Source organism: Saccostrea echinata, unplaced genomic scaffold, assembly GCF_033153115.1.
Source record: "Saccostrea echinata isolate AGI-Se365-2 ecotype Australia unplaced genomic scaffold, CSIRO_AGI_Sech_v1 ptg000003l, whole genome shotgun sequence".
NCBI lineage: Eukaryota > Metazoa > Mollusca > Bivalvia > Ostreida > Ostreidae > Saccostrea > Saccostrea echinata.
In genome coordinates, this window is record NW_026889752.1 from 12286911 (window position 1) to 12305790 (window position 18880).

The following is an 18880-nucleotide window of genomic DNA, read 5'->3' on the forward strand; positions in this document are numbered from 1 at the left end:
CAATATCAACTCCAGAGTAACAATGTATAAAATCAGAGTGAATTTTTACAAAGAAATTTTATAGATATAAAAAAATCAGTTTTATTGTCTATGATATCAATTTTTTTTTAAATCTATCGTGAGAATAGTTAATCGAGATCAATCTATATATTAATAACAATGTCGTGTATACTTCCAAGTAGATATTTGCGTTGTACCTCAAGATCAAATAATACTAAAATGTCCACAAAAGAATTTCATTTAATTAAATGTATGTTGAATTGCACGAACTAAAAAAATAATTATATGGCTTTTTTCCAATTTTTTCTTATATTTTTTTAAATTTCTAAATTCATTTCGTTTTTAAAAGATTCTGATCGTATTATAAAAAAAAAACAAACAAACCCTTTTTATTTAGATAAGATTAATAAGGAGTATGTCATATACCTAGGAATTCATATAAACTATCGATATGAAGCTTTAAGACCGATGATTTCAAACCTGGCTGATTAATACAATTCTTTATATAAACAATCCAGCGTTTTGAAGTCATTGATTTTTGATTAAGAGTACCACAATATCTAAACAATATATGAAATCATGTTAAAATCCAGTAAAAACTGGTTTCTTAGCACCAAGTGTTCCTGGTTGATATAATGTAAAACATAAGTCTACAGCAGGGCTTTCTTCTTTACATGGTGAGACCCTGAAAGAGATACAATAGCTATGTAAAAGTATTAATCACATATTTTCTACAAAGTATTCGAATTTATATTTATTACTTGGAAAAATAAATGAATACAAGAATGTATACAGACAGATGATCTTAAAAATGCCTACCTTTTATACTTGCGGATGAAACGACGTATGAGAGATAAAGTAAAAAAACAACCGGCTAGTATGCCAAGGCTTATCACAAGCAATTTCCATGTACTCAGTTCACAAGGATCATCCAAAGAAGAGGAAGAACAATCATAAAGTGATCCACAAGCATCGCAAGACTTACTTGCAGAAGCTCTCCCTTTAGAAGTTTCTTGGAATTCAAAATAAAAACAAATAATTAAACTTTGAGGTAATTGGCTACAGTAAATTATCATGTATGTGCTTAGTACAATCGGCAATATATTCGGACAAGAGCTTCTTTAAGAGAAATTTCCAGTAGATATATATCTTCATATTTATAATGTATGCTTCAAAATTTTTCTTCACAAATCGATACACAAATAAATAAAAAAAATCTGTTTACTTTTAATACATGTGGTATATATATTAGTGCGTACCATTAGCACATACACTTCCAAAAAATCCAGCTGGACATTCACACCGGAAACCATTCACTAGATCATGACAGGTCGCCTGCAAGTTACATGGGGAACTTGAGCATTCGTCAACATCTGCGAAAAAAACAACTCTTAAATCTTTTAGAAAACTAACTAATTTTAAATGAAAACTCACTCTTTGTCAAAATTAACACCATTTTTGGTGATGTTTTATTGATACGCTGGTCTAATAAGGCAGGAATAATAATAAGATATTGAAATGTGGTGTTGTTTTGTCATTGATAATTATAGCAATTTATATCTAAAAAAACTAACGCTTCAGATTTATTTATCATAAATTATTTTTTATTTCCTCAGACCGGTCACCGTAGCCTAGTGGTAGAGAGCGTACTACGTGCTCGGGAGGTCCGGGTTCGATTCACGTTCGCCGCATCGCGTCAAACCGACGTAAACATAAATAGTGACTGTTCCAACGCCAAGCACCCGGTACTATAGAAGTGAAAGTCACGGGTCTTTCGAATAAGACCTTAAGAAGGTCTTTCGAAAGGTCCCATGTCAGGGTAGGCGTTTGCACGATAAAGAACCCTCACTGCTTAATGGCCCTGAGTGCCGAGTATAGGTCTAAATTTGAAGCTCTTCATCGGCATACGGTGAAGTCTCTATAAATGAGTGAAAAAACTTTAATTAATCATGGTGAAAAAGAACCTCCATGTGATTTAGGTACAAACTTGTTAAATTCATTGCCATGGAAATATTGTATGGCTACATTAGAGGATCCACATTTCACAGAAGTATATTAAAAACATATGCCAGAAACATTCCTTTCTTCAAAAATAATGAATGAAAATCATGAATAATGAAATCTGACATAACTTTCAAAAAAAAAAAAAAAAAAAAAAAAAAAAAAATTCTTTTAAAAGTTTCAGTATTAAAAGAAAACTTAAAGTTACCTGTATAGCATATAAATTATTCATCAAATATTGTGAGTGCGATACTTATTATTAACTGGATGCAACTGTGAAAGACCACACCCGATCCTAACGACTCACCAAGTTGGCAGAAATTTCCACTGAACCCTGCAGCACAGACACAGGTGAAACCATTCACAATATCCAGACATGTGGCATTATTTTGACATGGGAAACTGATACATTCGTCTATGTCTGTAAAAATTAAAGATGAACATTTTTCTAAATGTGGATGTAACATGCTCTCGGGGGAAGTACACTCATGAACCGCATCTTTGTTTTCACACCGGTTTCACAGAGTGTGTTCCTAAATCTTTTGACTTCATCTTGATAATTGATTGCCTTGCAAACGTTTCTTTGAACACTTATTTAGAAACATATACCAGCTTATGTGAGAAATCTTCCATAAAATTCCTGTAGGTTTCGACATGATGTTCATGCTTTGAATATAACAAAGATATGTATACCATTGGAACAAAGACTGCCATCATATCCAGGGGCACATTCACAGCTATATCCATTAACTAAGTCATGACAAGTCGCTTGATTTTGACAGGGTGAGCTGGAACACTCGTCGATATCTGAAAGCATGTGTTATTATAAAGATTGATTTCAACACTGGAAATTATAATTGAATTCAAATTAAACAAAAAGAAGAAAGAAGTTAAGCAAATTCAGAAGATTTTTCTTTACAAGTATTCCATATTTTTCACTAGCTTTCAAGTTAACTCACCAATTTGACAGAACACTCCGCTGAATCCTGCAGGACAACTACATGTAAAACCATTGACTTGGTCCTGACAAGTAGCGTTATTCTGGCAGGGGGCGCTCCTGCATTCATTAATATCTGTAAAATATAAAAGGTGATTTTTAAGTTGGATATCAAATGTTAGTTTGTGATACAGGAATTACTTACTGAGTAGTCGATAGAAAATTACATACGAAATACAAAGCTTGTTTTTTAAAAAGATCAGAAGAAAAATATCTCGTATTGAATGTTAAAAGTCCGTATTCTAACAATTTTAAATGAAAAAATCATAGTGACACAAATAGCCAAAAAAATGTAAGTCACGTATTGTAGGCGCGGTGACATTTGCCGGATGTATCGGATGACATTTTTTCAAGTGTGAAAGGTTGCATTCGATCTTAATTGCCAAGTACTCACCAAGTTGACAGAAATTTCCACTGAACCCTGCAGCACAGACACATGTGAAACCATTCACAGTATCCAAACATGTGGCATTATTTTGACATGGGGAGCTGATACATTCGTCTATATGTGTTAAAATGAAAGAAATGGCGTTTTCTCAATATTGATGTAACATACTGTCTGGGCACACTTTTGAACCTGATGTTTGTTTTCATACCGGTTTCACGGAGTGTTTGTTCCTAAATCTTTTTTTTTTCACTTTATCTTAATAACTGATTGCCCAGCATATGTTTGTTTGTTTGTTTGTTTGTTTGTTTGTTTTTTTTTTTTTTTACACTTTTATTAATAATATATACCAGCAGATACGGTTGTATATTTGTGAGAAACCTTCCATAGCATTCCCCTATGTTTAGTTATCATATTCATGCTTTGAATATAACAAAGATATATATACCATTGGAACAAAGTCTACCATCAAATCCAGGGGCACATTCACAGCTATATCCATTAACTAAGTTATGACAAGTCGCTTGATTTTGACAGGGTGAGATGGAACACTCGTCGATATCTGAAAGCAAGTGTTATTACAAAGATTGATTTCGACGTTACAAATTTTAATTGAATTTACATTGTCCAAAAAATAAAAGAATAAAAGCAAATTAAAAAGTTTTTTCGTTACAAGTATTTCATACTGTTCACTGAGTCTAACAAAAACGCACCAGTCTGACATAAATTTCCGCTGAATCCTGCTGGACAACTACATGTAAAACCATTGATATGGTCCCGACAAGTAGCGTTATTCTGACACGGGGAGCTGCTGCATTCATTAATATCTGTAAAATGTAAAAGTTGAAATTCAATGTTGGTTGTGAGACACTCGTGAGACAGGAAGTTTTTATTTATGGAGACCAAAGGGGACAATCAACAACAAAGGAAATATGCTTCGTATTCACAGTTTGCTGCTCTCTTGTAAAGAATACAATGTACACAAATGAATTGGTCGACAACACACTTCAAGAAAATACATTGTGCTTCCATACCATTTTGTGATAAAAAAGAACAAAGAATCAAATTTACTTTCCTTTAGAGGGGAATAATCGGGATAAGTAAACAAAATCGAATATATAATGTTCTATAATCAATTCATTTTCAGTAAGTTTCAAAAAAGAATTGATCGACAACGCACTTCAAGAACGCATACTGTGAAATCATTGTGAGCTCAGTAACATTTGCCGACTATATCGTATGGACTCAACCGTAAACGGGTGAAAGGCCGCACCCGATCTTAATTACCTACCAAGTTGACAGAAATTTCCACTGAACCCTGCAGCACAGACACAGGTGAAACCATTCACAGTATCCAGACATGTGGCATTATTTTGACATGGAGAACTTACACATTCGTCGATGTCTGTTAAAGTAAAAGAAAGAACATTTTTTTCTAAATGTTGATGTAACATGCTCTCTTGATACACTTGTGAACCGGGTGTTTGTTTTAATAATGGTTTCACAGAGTGTGTTCTTAAATAATTTTTTCCTTTACTTGATAATTTATTGCCCGGCACATATTTTTAAGCACTTATTCAGGAACATATACGAGCTTATAATGTTGTATATTTTTGAGAAACTTTCCAAATCATTCCTGTAAGGTTGCTTGTCACGTTCATGCTTGGAATATATATTTACCATTGGAACAAAGACTGCCATCATATCCAGGGGCACATTCACAGCTATATCCATTAACTAAGTCATGACAAGTCGCATGATTTTGACAGGGTGAGCTGGAACACTCGTCGATATCTGAAAGGAAAAGATTTTTTTAGATATATATAAAATGTGATTTAAACACTGGAAATTATAATTTAACAAAGCATTGGAAATAATAATTTAAACAAAAACAAGAAAAAAAGAAAGCAAGGTAAGAAGCATTTTTTCTCCACAAAAATTTCATATTTTCACGAGATTTCAAGTTAATTCACCAATTTGGCATAAAACTCCTCCGAAGCCTGCAGGACAATTACATGTAAAACCATTGACGTAGTCTCGACAGGAAGCGTTATTCTGGCAGGGGTTGCTGCTGCATTCATTAATATCTTTAAAAGTAAAAGTTGGATATCAATGTTAGATTGTGAGACACTCTTGAGTCAGAAACTTATTTATTTTTTGGAAGACAAAGTGGACAATCATCAACAAAAGAAACATGCTTCGTATTCACAGTTTCCTGCTCACTTACACTGAATACAATGTAGAAAAAGTTCCGACAATATGTGGAAATGTAATCTCCTTCGATTTTCAATGTGTTAAGGCATCAAAGAAATTGAATGCACAAACAGAATCGAATTTATAATGTTCTACAATCAATTTATTTTCAGTTCATTTCACAAAAAATGAATTGATCAATAATGCATTTTGAAAACACATACTGTGATTCAATGCCTTTTTGATGGAAAATTTAGAAGCAATAATAAATCTGACTTTCCTTCTGAAGGGAATAATTGGGAAAAGTTAACAACGAATGTTCATCAAGATTTTAGCATTTTTGACGCAAGAAAACAGTAGAGTGCACAATATTCCAAACACCAGTGACAGAGTACAATTTTCTCCAATATCCATGTAGGAATTACTTTACTTACTGAGGAGTAGAAACAAAATTTCAGTCAAAATATAAAGCTTGTTTGATAAATAATGATAAGAACTAGACGAGGAAGTTTCAAAGCGACAAGAAGGTCTTCCTTCCAATTTTCAAGATGAGATAGAGAAAGAGAAACATTATTATGAAGAACTCTAATCGAGGAGATGTTGAACATCCTCAATAGCATTAGTCATTGGAATCTACGATGCTATAAGCGGAAATGAGCGATATTTGACCATTTCCGGTTGACCGGACGTAACATCGTTGTACGATTTTTGATAATCTCACGAGCTGGTACTTGTTATTTTTGAGCACCTTTCTTGTTTGATGTGTTACAAATTCTTTTTGAGATATCGAGAAACAAAAACTTTTTGCTCCTCCAGATGCCTAATTTTAGAGGCCGGTCCCGTTTCCCTGACATCATTTAAAGGATCATGTGACTTTGCACAACTTTAGTTTATACGTTTTCATAAAGAAATATTTACAGTTAACAAGATATTACACTTAACATGTCAAATTTGCTAGATTCTTCATAGCCAGTTTTTGAGCCCTAATGAGCCACCGAGCCTTTTGAGCTTGGATAACGACAGTGCTTAAAGTCACATCTACAAATACTTATCTACAAGTGTAGAATCGTCGAAAGTTTCAATTTGATATGTTTATCTTGGTATTCTTGATAAACAGATCCGATGAAAATAAAAAAAAAATATTCTGATCTCGAGACCGGATGTGACCTCATCAAAAGAAAAAAAACAAGTGCTTTTCTAGATCTTTTAATTTTCTATTAGTCCTCAAAGTTTCATGAAAATCAAGCAAGTCGTTTCCGAGAACTTGCGTGCACAAAATCGTTAAGAAAATAAAAATAGTGTAAAAGAAACCTTAAAACATGTCCTTTGAAGAAAGAAGACCCTAAAAATATAGCACGTTATATGTGTAAAAAATCAGCATTCTAACCATTTTAAATGAAAATTAGAGTGACCTGCACAGCAAATAAATTGTCCATCAGGTATTGTTAGCGCGGTAACATTCGCCGGATGTATCAGATGGAATTAACTGCCAAAAACCGCACCTGATCTTAATGACTCACCAAGTTGACAGAAATTTCCACTGAACCCTGCAGCACAGACACAGGTGAAACCATTCACAGTGTCAAGACATGTAGCATTATTCTGACATGGGGAACTGACACATTCGTCGATATCTGTTAAAGTAAAAGAAAGATCATTTTTTCAATATTGTTGTCAGATGCTCTCGGGTACACTTGTGAACCAAATGTCTGTTTTCATTCCTGTTTCAAAGAGAATATTCCTAAATCTTTTGACTTTTTCTTGATAATTGATTGCCTGGGGCATGTTTCTTAAACATTTATTTATAATATTTACCAGCTGTTACGGTTGTATATTTGTGAAAACTTTCCACATAATGCCGGTAAGACTGATATGATATTAATGCTCTGATTATATAAAGATATGCATACCATTGGAACAAAGACTGCCATCATATCCAGGGGCACATTCACAGCTATATCCATTAACTAAGTCATGACAAGTCGCTTGATTTTGACAGGGTGAGCTGGAGCACTCGTCGATATCTGAAAGCAAGCGTTTTTATTAATATTGATTTCAACATTACAAATTTTAATTGAATTTACATAGTACAAGAAGAAAGAATAAAAGCAATTAAGAACTTTTTCGTTACAAGTATTTCATATTGTTCACTGAGCTCGAGTTTAACGATCACTCACCAGTCTGACATAAATTTCCGCTGAATCCTGCTGGACAACTACATGTAAAACCATTGAGATGGTCCCGACAAGTTGCGTTATTCTGGCAAGGGGCGCTGCTGCATTCATTAATATCTGTAAAATGTAAAAGTTGGATTTCAATGCTGGTTGTGAGACACTCGTGAGTAAAGAAGTTGTTTATTTATGGAGACCAAAGGAGACAATCATCAACAAAAGAAATATGCTTAATATTCACTGCTTGCTACCATCTTGTAATGAATATAATGTACACAATGTTCCGACAATACGTGGAAAACTAACCTGCTACAATTTGCAATGTGTTATGGTAACCAAAGAATGAAATAAGAAGATAACGAACGGTATTCAATTTCAAAAGTCCAATGAAACGATACAAATTTGGAGCAAAGCAAACACGGACCTCAAAATTTAGAGGTGGGTTCAGGTTCCATGGAGCAGTGAGCATCCCCTGCCCACCGGTCACACCCGCCGTGTGCTCCTTGTCATGATCGGGAAAACCCCCCGGAAAAATCCGTAAACTTTTCAGTGTATAAATAATGGCCTAGCAATTACTATGAAAAACGTCAGTTAGCATTTGACTCAATGATAGGTTGTATGTGCTGACAAGGTCATTGTATCGAACATAAAACTTGCATGATGACTTCAAACGAGACTATTGATATCCCTGTTTCATCAACTTGTTTGTCAATAGGTTGTCTCGTTTAAGAAATTGTTCATACGTTGAGTATGCTCTTCCATATTCATACGTAGAGCATGCTCTTGCGTATAGAATCATCTGAGAGATATTAACCCCATATGCAGGTGATAAGTGTATAATGCTACAAAAGTAAGGGAAGTTGACGATTGTAAAGTCATCACGTTTATCATAAAGCATTGTTGTTAGGTTACCATTAACGTCTCTTTGTAGTAAAATATCTTGATATGAAACAGATGTGTCAGAATCTGTGGTATCTTTTATTTCAAGCTCGCGGGGGATATATTGAGTTGACATTTGAATGGAAGTAACTATTGTTAATTGATAATACGTCGTCGATTTATCGAAATGTCGAGTTAAAGGCCACAACAAGTGTTTCATCTTCTCATGTAGAAGCTTTTGAATAAATTCTGCTTCCTATGAATACAAAAGTAGGTTTGCTAATAACGGGGCGCAATTGATACACATGGAAATTCAAACAGATTGTTGGAAAACCTGATCTCCAAAAAACTACAGAGATATTGTCAATCAGAAAATCAAGCATCTTTTTAATATCAACTTCAGAGTTCTTGTGTGTACAATCAAAATGCTTTTCAATAAAATAATTTTGCAAATGACCAATGACAAGGTAAGAATATTTACGAGATCCTTTTGTATTGAAAAAGCAGCTGTCTATCATATCAGAAAGCCTGGACTTCAGTTTATCTTGGGGAATGGTTGTATAAAGTTTTGAAAAGTCGTACGATTTGATGCTATTGATTTTAGTAAAATTTTGTGATTTCAAATTTTCTAAACATTCCTTAGAATTTTAAGTATCTACATCTGATTTGCACCACGTCTCGAATATACTGTTGTACAGTACTCCTGAAGTTTCTCCTTCATTACAGCAAATATTTTAGTGAGGAGTAAAAAAGAGGCTTGGTAAAACATTTACTGGAACCCACTATGTATCTTTGTTTGTAAGGATTTTTATGAAGTTTAGGAATACAGTAAACGTATGGTAATTCAAATTAATTTTGATTGTTGGGAATATTAAAAATATATAATACGAACATATGATTTTGAAGAATTTCCTCCTATGCGCAAACAGAATCGAATATATAATGTTCTACATTCAATTCATTTTCAGTAAGGTTCACAAATGCATTGATCGGCAAAGCATGTCAGGAATACATATTGTGCATCACTGCCATTTTGTGATGGAAAATTTAGAAGCAAGAACTAAATTCACTTTCCTTTTGAAGGGAATAGTGGGGAAAAGTAAACAGAATCGAATATATAATGTTCTATAATCAATTCATTTTCAGTAAATTTCACAGATGAATTGATCGACACCGCACTTCAAGAAAACATGCTGTGCTTCAATTCTTTGATGAAAAACATAAAAGCAAGAATAAAACTCACTTTCCTTTTGGAGGGAATAATGGGCGAAGTAAAAAACAACGAATGTACATCAAGATTTCTGTATTTTTACTGAGTAGAAGTAAAATTCCAGTAAAAATATTAAGCTTTTTTTTAAAATGAATAATAATAACAAAAGTACCTCAAATGATATGTTTAAAAAAAGCCAACAGTATTCTAAAAAGTTAAATGAGAAATAAGAGTGACCTGTATAGCAAATCAATTGTCCATCACGTATTGTGAGCGCAGTAACATTTGCCGAATATATCGTAGGGACTCAATCGTGAAAGGCCGCACCCGACGTTAATTACTCACCAAGTTGGCAGAAATTTCCACTGAACCCTGCAGCACAAACACAGGTGAAACCATTCACAGTATCCAGACAAGTAGCATTATTTTGACATGGGGAACTGACACATTCGTCGATGTCTGTTAAATTGAAAGAAAGAACATTTTTCTAAATGTCAGATGCTCTCTTGATACACTTGTGAACCGGATGTTTGTTTTTATACCGGCTTCAAAGAGAATGTTCCTAAATTTTTTAACTTTTTATAATTGATCTCCCGTCACCTGCTTTAATCATATACCAGTTTATACGATTGCATATTTGGGAGAAAACTTCCATATATTTCCTTTAAGTTTGGATAAGATATCCATGTTTTGAATATAACAAAGATATGTATATACCATTGGAACAATGACTGCCATCATATCCAGGGGCACATTCACAGCTATATCCATTAACTAAGTCATGACAAGTCGCTTGATTTTGACAGGGTGAGCTGGAACACTCGTCGATATCTGAAAGCAAGTGTTTTTATAAAGATTGATTCAAACGCCGGAATTTATAATTGAATCTACTTTACACAAAAGAAAAAAGAAGTAAAGGAAATTAAGAAGCTTTTTTTCTTGACAAGTATTCCATATTGTTCACGAGGTTTTACGTTAACTCACCAATTTGACAGAACACTCCGCGGAATCCTGCAGGACAACTACATGTAAAACCATTGATATGGTCCCGACAAGTAGCGTTATTCCTGCAGGGAGAGCTGCTGCATTCATTAATATCTGCAAAATATAAAAAATGATTTCCAAGTTGGATTTCAATGTTAGTTTGTGAGACACTCTTGATTCAGGAACATGTTTATTTTATTGAGGACAAAGTGGACAATCAACAGAAAAGAAATATGCTTTGAATTCAAGTTTGCTGCTCACTTTCACTAAATGTACACAACGTTCCGACAATATGTGGAAATCTAACCTTCTACGATTTTCAATGTCTAACGATAACAACAGAATTGAATACACAAAGAGACCGGATGTGACCTCATCAAAACAAAAAAGAAAAATTCTGGATCTTCTTTTTTGTTAGTCCTAACTGTTTTATGAAAAGCAAGCGAGCCGTTTCCGAGAAGTTGCGTGCACAAAATCGATAAGAAAAAAATAATAAAAATAGTGGAAAAACCTAAGAATAACAAAAACGTCTTCCGCTGAAGAAGGAATACCTTCAAAATGTCACACTTTATATGTGTTAAAAAAACAGTATTTTGTCAATTTTAAATGAAAAATTAGAGTGAACTGTACAGCAAATAAATTGTTCATCATGTACTGTAAGCGCGGTAACATTTGCCGGATGTATCGGATGGTATCAATTGTGAAAGGCCGCACCCGATCTTAATCACTCACCAAGTAGACAGAATTTTCCACTGAACCCTGGAGCACAGAGGCAGGTGAAACCATTTACAGTATCCAGACATGTAGCATTATTTTGACATGGGGAACTGACACATTCGTCGATGTCTGTTAATATGAAGAAAAGAATATTTTCTTAATATTTTGATGTAACTTGCACTCTTGGTACACTTGTTAACCGAATGTCTGTTTTCATACCGGTTTCAAAGAGTGTGTTTCTAAATCAATTTCCTTTTTCTTGTGTAACGGGATGGCACTCAATCACTGGGGTGTATTAACGGTACTTTGAACACCCAGAAATTTACTAACTTTAAACCAATTTATTTTTAAATTAAATGATGGACTCCAGTAAATAATTAAAATAAGATTTAAATAGCTTGAGATGATGGTTTATTCTGACTTTATCTCAATTAACAAATTAAATAAAATTTAATCAATGATAAAAATTCAATCAAGAAAAATACAATAAAAAAAATGGCTGCAGTCGTCTTAACCCCAAATTCCCAAAAATATTAAATTTCCCTAAGACATATTAATTAATATTGTGAAACGACTCTAATAAATAAATAGGCCTAGCTAAATTTCTTCAAATTACTGAGTTACTAATAGAAATAAAGACAAATTCCCCGAAAGTTCTTAAAATTTCACCTACATCTTATCCTAAAAGCCCAAAAATCTGTACAACGGGTGCTCACTTATATACCCTCGGGGAACGGTATCCGTTCCAAAACAACACGGAATCCGTTGGAAAGCAACGGAATCCGATAGGAAAATACAACGGAAAATAGTTCCCATCTATAAAAAAATTACTTTAACAAGTTTAAAATACGAATAAAATATAACTCTAATTCATTAATATATTATGCAACATAATTAATTACCTTAAAGCTCATTTTTCTAATTAATAGAAAAATCTTTCAGCGCATAAATATCTGGGGTGCGCGGATGAAAGAAGTAAACGAAAATTCACCCATAATGCATTGCGCCGACATGTAAATAGAAAACTAAGACTGTCTGCAGCTTACAACACGTGTTTGCACAATACAGGTAAAATACCAGTAAGAAACGTAATTTTCTTAAAACATTTAGTAGATCATGCTCTAGTTACAGCATTTATGCAATTATTTCAACAAGGACATCGTTAAATATGAAAGGATATGCATATATTACATGTGTTCGTTCTACTTTCACTTTACATACGATGACATGAAAAGTTGTGAATCCAAATTTAGAACATTAAGTAATAAACATACAATACATACGATCAAAATACTCAAATTATGAATCATTTATAGAGGTAGATTAATATGACAAGATTTGTATTTTAAATACAAATAAAATATGGAAACTTGAAATGACCAAACTTTACACTTGGTTATTGATTGGTCGGCACATGATTCTTAAACACTTGTTTAGAAACATATACCAGCTTTTACTATTGTTTATTTGTGAGAAACCTTCCATATAATTCCTGTAAGTTTGGATATGATATTCACGTTTTGAATATAACAAAGATATATATACCATTGGAACAGAGTCTGCCATCATACCCAGGGGCACATTCACAGCTATATCCATTAACTAAGTCATGACAAGTCGCTTGATTTTGACAGGGTGAGCTGGAACACTCGTCGATATCTGAAAGCAAGTGTTTTTATAAACTTAAGATTGATTCAAACGCTGGAATTTACGATTGAATCTACTTTACACAAAAAGAAGAAAGAAGTAAAGGAAATTAAGAATATTTTTTTTCTTGACAAGTATTCCATATTGTTCACGAGGTTTTACGTTAACTCACCAATTTGACAGAACACTCCGCTGAATCCTGCAGGACAACTACATGTAAAACCATTGACGTGGTCGCGACAAGTAGCGTTATTCTGGCAGGGGGCGCTGCTGCATTCATTAATATCTGTCAAATGGTAAAAGTAGATTTTCAATATGGACTTCAATCTCACCTTGTGACACACTCGAGAGTCAGGAACTTATTTATTTTCTAGATCAAATTGGAGAATCATCCAAAGAAAAAAGAAGAAATATGCTTTGAATTTGAAGTTTGCTGCTCTGTTGTACTGAATACAATGTATACAATGTTACGACAATATATTGAAACCTAACATGTTACAATATGTCGATGTGGTAAGGTAACAAAAGAATGGTATGTACAAACAAAATTGATTATTTTATGTTCTACAATCTGTACATTTTTAGTAATTTCCACAAACGAATTGATCGACAACATAGAATACATAATACATACTGTGTTTCAATACCATTTTTGATGGAAATCTTAGAAGTTAGAATAAAACTGAATTTTCTTTCGAAGGGAATAATTGAGAAGAGTCAACAACAATTTCTGCATTTTTTGACACATGAATTAAAACAGTAAAGTGAAAAACATTTCAATAATCAGTGAAAAAGTACATTTTTATTTTCTCCAAAATGCACGTAAGAATTACTTTCTGAGGAGTAGAAGCAAAATTCCAGTAAAACTATTAAGCTTGCTTTTTTCAATAAAAAATACACCCACACTAAAAGCGTTAAAAAGCAGTATTCTAAGAATTAAAATGAAAAATTATTGTGACCTGCACAGCAATTAAACTGTCAATAATGTCTTGTGAGCGCGTTAAGAATTGCAGGATATATTACAAGGACTAAACTGTGATAGACCGCAGCCGATCTTTATGACTCACCAACTTGACAGAAATTTCCACTGAACCCTGCAGCACAGACACAGGTGAAACCATTCACAGTGTCAAGACATGTAGCATTATTTTGACATGGGGAACTGACACATTCGTCGATGTCTGTTAAAATGAAAGAAAGAGCTATTTTGTCAATGTTGATGTAACATGTTCTCCGTTACACTTATGAACCGGATGTCTGTTTTCATACCGGTTTCAGAGTGTGTTCTTAAATCTTTTGACTTTATCTTGATAATTAATTGCCTAGGGCATGTTTCTTAATCATTTATCTATATTATATACCAGCTATTGCGGTTGTATATTTGTGAAAACCTTCCATATAATTCCTGTAAGTTTGGTTATGATATTCATGATTTGAATATAACAAAGATATGCATACCATTGGAACACAGTCTGCCATCATATCCAGGGGCACATTCACAGCTATATCCATTAACTAAGTCATGGCAAGTCGCTTGATTTTGACAGGGTGAGCTGGAACACTCGTCGATATCTGAAAGCAAGTGTTTTTATAAAGATTGATTTCAACATTGTAAATTTTCATTGAATATACATCATACAAAAGGAAGAAAGTATAAAAGGCAAATTAAGAAGCATTTTTTCTTTACAAGTATTCCAAATTGTTCACTGAGTTTAACGATAACTCACCAGTTTGACATAAATTTCCGCTGAATCCTGCTGGGCAACTACATGTAAAACCATTGATATGGTTCCGACAAGTAGCATTATTCTGGCAGGGGGCGCTGTTGCATTCATTAATATCTGTAGAATGTAAAAGGGGAGTTTCGTAAAAGATTTGAATATTGTTAGTTTGTCATGCATAAGTCAGGTAACTGTTTATATTTCTGAAACCAAGGTGGATAATGACAAGAAAAAAGTATTTCTAGTATAAATATTTCCCCATCTCTGAAGTTTTGTCAGTGCAGAAATTTACCTTTTTCAATTCACATTGAATAAAATGTCGAATTAAAAATGGCCTGGGCTTAGTTGCAAAGCAGTATTATTTACAATTTTAAATTTCTAGCTTTTTTTTTTTTTTTTTTTTTTTTTTTTTTTTTTTTTTTTTTAAAATACCTTCAGATTTATGAACTGAATGTACATGAAAATTCTTAAAATTTAATCACATCGACATTCTTCATATGTCAAACATCTGTGTTCTTAAATATGGGTACAGGCTCTGTTATTTTTAATGAATACGTACGGGTGTGTTTAATTTGTTTGCACATATCAATGAGCAGTGACTGACAATACTGGTTAGATGGTTTTGCTTTCGCACATTTTTATACGCTTAATTTTTTTAAATTCAGTTCAAAATGTTCCACTTTTCTATAATATTAATAAAAAAGTTTACTTCGTGAAAGTGCAAGGATGTGTGTCAATGCAACCTGTCCTTTTTTTTTTTAGATAAAAGAAGTTTATGAACACGCTTTCATAAAATTTTGGTGTGAAATGCTCTTTGTCATATTATGCTGTATATTTTAGAAGATATTAACTTCGAATCTGTGTCAAAGCCCTTTAAATCTTTGAATAATCCATATCACGCAAACAACTGTATTCACGGGCGTGAACCTCCATATTTTTCTGGATACATTCAAACCCTTTAAATGCCTCAAATAACAACCTTTAAAACTATGTTCAATCCATGGTTTATTTTGGACACAGTAGTCCTGGAAGAAGGACATATTCATATTACTGTTGTATTCTAGAAGTCATGGATTTCAATCCATCATTTGTATGACAAATATTTGACGTATGCATGGGCCTACTATTCTGAAGTAAGCCTGGCTTATGTATGTTTCAAAATTACTTTACATTTTCAAATATTTTTCATAGATGAATATATCGAACAGCATATACATTTCTGTCTGAGTGAACTTATTAGAGAGTCAAAGGTCATAGTATGACCAAATCACAAGCCGCGAAAATATCTTTTATTTTTGTCACCATGGAGCTGGTTTCGGAACTTCTAACTTTATAGCAGAAGCAAAGATGAAATATCTGAAACACGTACTTTTTTTTTCATTAGCAGATGCCCATTAAATAATTTTCAAATGATATTCCATGATAAGGTCATATTCTGGTGGTGCAGAGAAGTGCAAGCACAGAGTGCACTGTGATATTCCATGGAAACCTTAACGTATCTGCTTATTCGGAAGATATTCACTCTTAGAATATAACAAAGATATGTTTACCACTGGAACAAAGTCTGCCATCATATCCAGGGGCACATTCACAGCTATATCCATTAACTAAGTCATGACAAGTCGCTTGATTTTGACAGGGTGAGCTGGAACACTCGTCGATGTCTAAAAGGAATTGTTGCATTTATAAGGTTTACCTCAACAAAATGTACATGTTAAAATTGAATATGTATCATACATGAAAAAGGTTGGAAAGAAGAACAGATGAACAATAAATTCTCTTTTAAAAGACGGTATATCGTTCATTAAGATTTTAATCAACTCACCAATCTCACAAAACACTCCATTGAATCCTGCAGGACAACTACATGTAAAATCATTGACGTGGTCCCGACAAGTAGCGTTATTCCGACAGGGGGCGCTGCTGCATTCATTGATATCTGTGAAATTATAAATGATGACTTTGTAGTTGGATTTGAATGTTGGTTGTAAAACATGCTTGAGAAATCTATGTTTTTTTTTTCCTTTGATGAAAGTGAATAAGAACCAGTGAAAGAAATACGCATGTTAATAACTGTTCGTTCCTTTTTGACAGTGCCTTTTAGTAGACATTCCGTTAATATATGGAAAAATAACATGATCCGATTCAGAAGGTATTAAGATTATGTAAGAACTATGTGCCAAACAGAATCAAATACATGTTCCTCAGACTCTACTCTCAGTTTCTTCCGAAAACTAGGAATTGAAGCTCAAGTATTGATCGATCAACAACGCACTTCTGCTTTATAATAATAACTGAACTAAAAATTTAAAAGAAAAAAAGGAAGAATTATAACATTGATTTCTAATAAGGGGATTGCTTGGGAGGAGTAAAGCCAAATAGATATTACATTTTCCCAACCTTCTAACGAAAGAGGAGAGTTGATGCAAAATATTACAAAAGCCAATGAAAGAATAAAATTTCCTCTCCAAATTCAAGTAGGATTTACTCACGTTCTCCTAAAGAATGGGAAAAAGAAATCTGGATACTCTATCAACCTTGTTTTATTAATATTGATGAATTATATCACAAGAATGTATTAAAACATTCAGTTTTCCAACAGCTTTCTATGAAAAATTGTAGAACCCTGATAAAAAAAATTAATTTCCCATCAAGTAATGTGAAGGCGGTAACATTTTCGGCATGCTTCCGATGATATCAACTGTGAAAGGTTACATCCGATCTCAATTACTCACCAAGTTGGCAGAAAGTTCCACTGAACCCTGCAGCACAGACACAAGTGAAACTATTCACATTGTCCAAACATGTAGCATTACTTTGACATGGAAAACTGGAACACTCGTTTATGTCTGTTAAAATGAGAGAAAGAGCGTTAATTTTTTTTTTTTATAATATGTTGAATGTAGATATACCATGCTCTCTGGATGCAAATTGTGAATGAGGCATTGGTTGTTACATTATACCATTTTCACATAATTTGATTTTATCTTGAAAATTGCATTACCTTGCCCAGTTTCCTAAACACGCATTGATTTACAGATACCAGTTGAAACAATTATATATTTTTGTGAGAAACCTTCAATATAATTCCATATAATGTAAGTTAGGTTATCATATTTATGCTTTGAATATAACAAAGATATGTTTACCATTGGAACAAAGTCTGCCATCATATCCAGGGGCACATTCACAGCTATATCCATTAACTAAGTCATGACAAGTCGCTTGATTTTGACAGGGTGAGGTGGAACACTCGTCGATATCTAAAATGAAAAAAATTGTTTGATAAAGATTGACAGAAATTAAATATTAAAATTGAAAGTATATGACATATTCAGAAAGGGTTGGAGAGATGTACCACAAATAGGCAGGAATTTCGTTTTTAGAATATAGAAAAACATTCATAGTTCAAAGTTAACTCACTAGTTTGACACAATATTCCGCTGAATCCTACAGGACAACTACATGTAAAATTATTGATGCGATCCTGGCAAGTAGCGTTATTCTGGCAGGGGGCGCTGCTGCATTCATTAATATCTGCAAAATGTAAAAGTTGCCTTTTAGATAAGAGCTTAATATACGATAAAATGTTTCATTCTCATAAAAATGATAAGATCTTGACATTTTAAAGGCTTAGTTTCATAACAAGTCTATTTAAATTGGACATCCTTCAACTCATTTATTAGAACAATAATTCACTGACAACTCACAACAACATTCAATGATACTCACAAAAGGACCTTTAGGAATAATCATCGTTGCTTTGATTTCTGCCATGTATATTAATCATATTTATGTGTTATTTGACGAAAATTGATTTCTCTGTTTAAGTCAAACTTAATCTAAGTCTGATGAATTTAAATTTACATTATAAACAAAATGATTATTTATGTAAAATAAAAATGGATTAATAAAGTCTGAGAACGAGCATAATTTTGAAACGATGAACAAACTTAGTAATCGATAACTGTGACA

At 33.2% G+C, this 18880-nt stretch overlaps 1 protein-coding gene across 1 annotated transcript; it reads right to left on the reverse strand.

Moving 5' to 3' along the window:
- Positions 1 to 874: 874 nt before the first annotated feature.
- LOC133178470 (fibropellin-1-like) lies at positions 875 to 18682 on the reverse strand. Its single transcript, XM_061313166.1, has 26 exons — positions 18616 to 18682; positions 18329 to 18442; positions 18055 to 18168; positions 17641 to 17754; positions 16456 to 16569; positions 14912 to 15025; positions 14643 to 14756; positions 14252 to 14365; positions 13357 to 13470; positions 13083 to 13196; positions 11553 to 11666; positions 10821 to 10934; positions 10554 to 10667; positions 10182 to 10295; positions 7754 to 7867; positions 7487 to 7600; positions 7097 to 7210; positions 4070 to 4210; positions 3832 to 3945; positions 3393 to 3500; positions 2961 to 3074; positions 2695 to 2808; positions 2309 to 2422; positions 1260 to 1373; positions 950 to 1012; positions 875 to 888 (listed from the first exon to the last, which is right to left on the reverse strand). The coding sequence occupies exons 1-26, from the start codon at positions 18680 to 18682 to the stop codon at positions 875 to 877; spliced, it is 2787 nt and encodes a 928-aa protein (XP_061169150.1).
- Positions 18683 to 18880: the final 198 nt, after the last annotated feature.

Coding starts and splice junctions, on each gene's coding strand:
- LOC133178470 (XM_061313166.1), bottom strand. CDS start 18,682: ATGGCAGAAATCAAAGCAACGATGATTATTCCTAAAGGTCCTTTTGTG. Junction 13,471..14,251: donor TGGAAATTTCTGTCAAGTTG/GTGAGTCATAAA, acceptor ACCATTTGACAG/ATATTAATGAATGCAGCAGC. Junction 3,075..3,392: donor TGGAAATTTCTGTCAACTTG/GTGAGTACTTGG, acceptor TATATTTTACAG/ATATTAATGAATGCAGGAGC.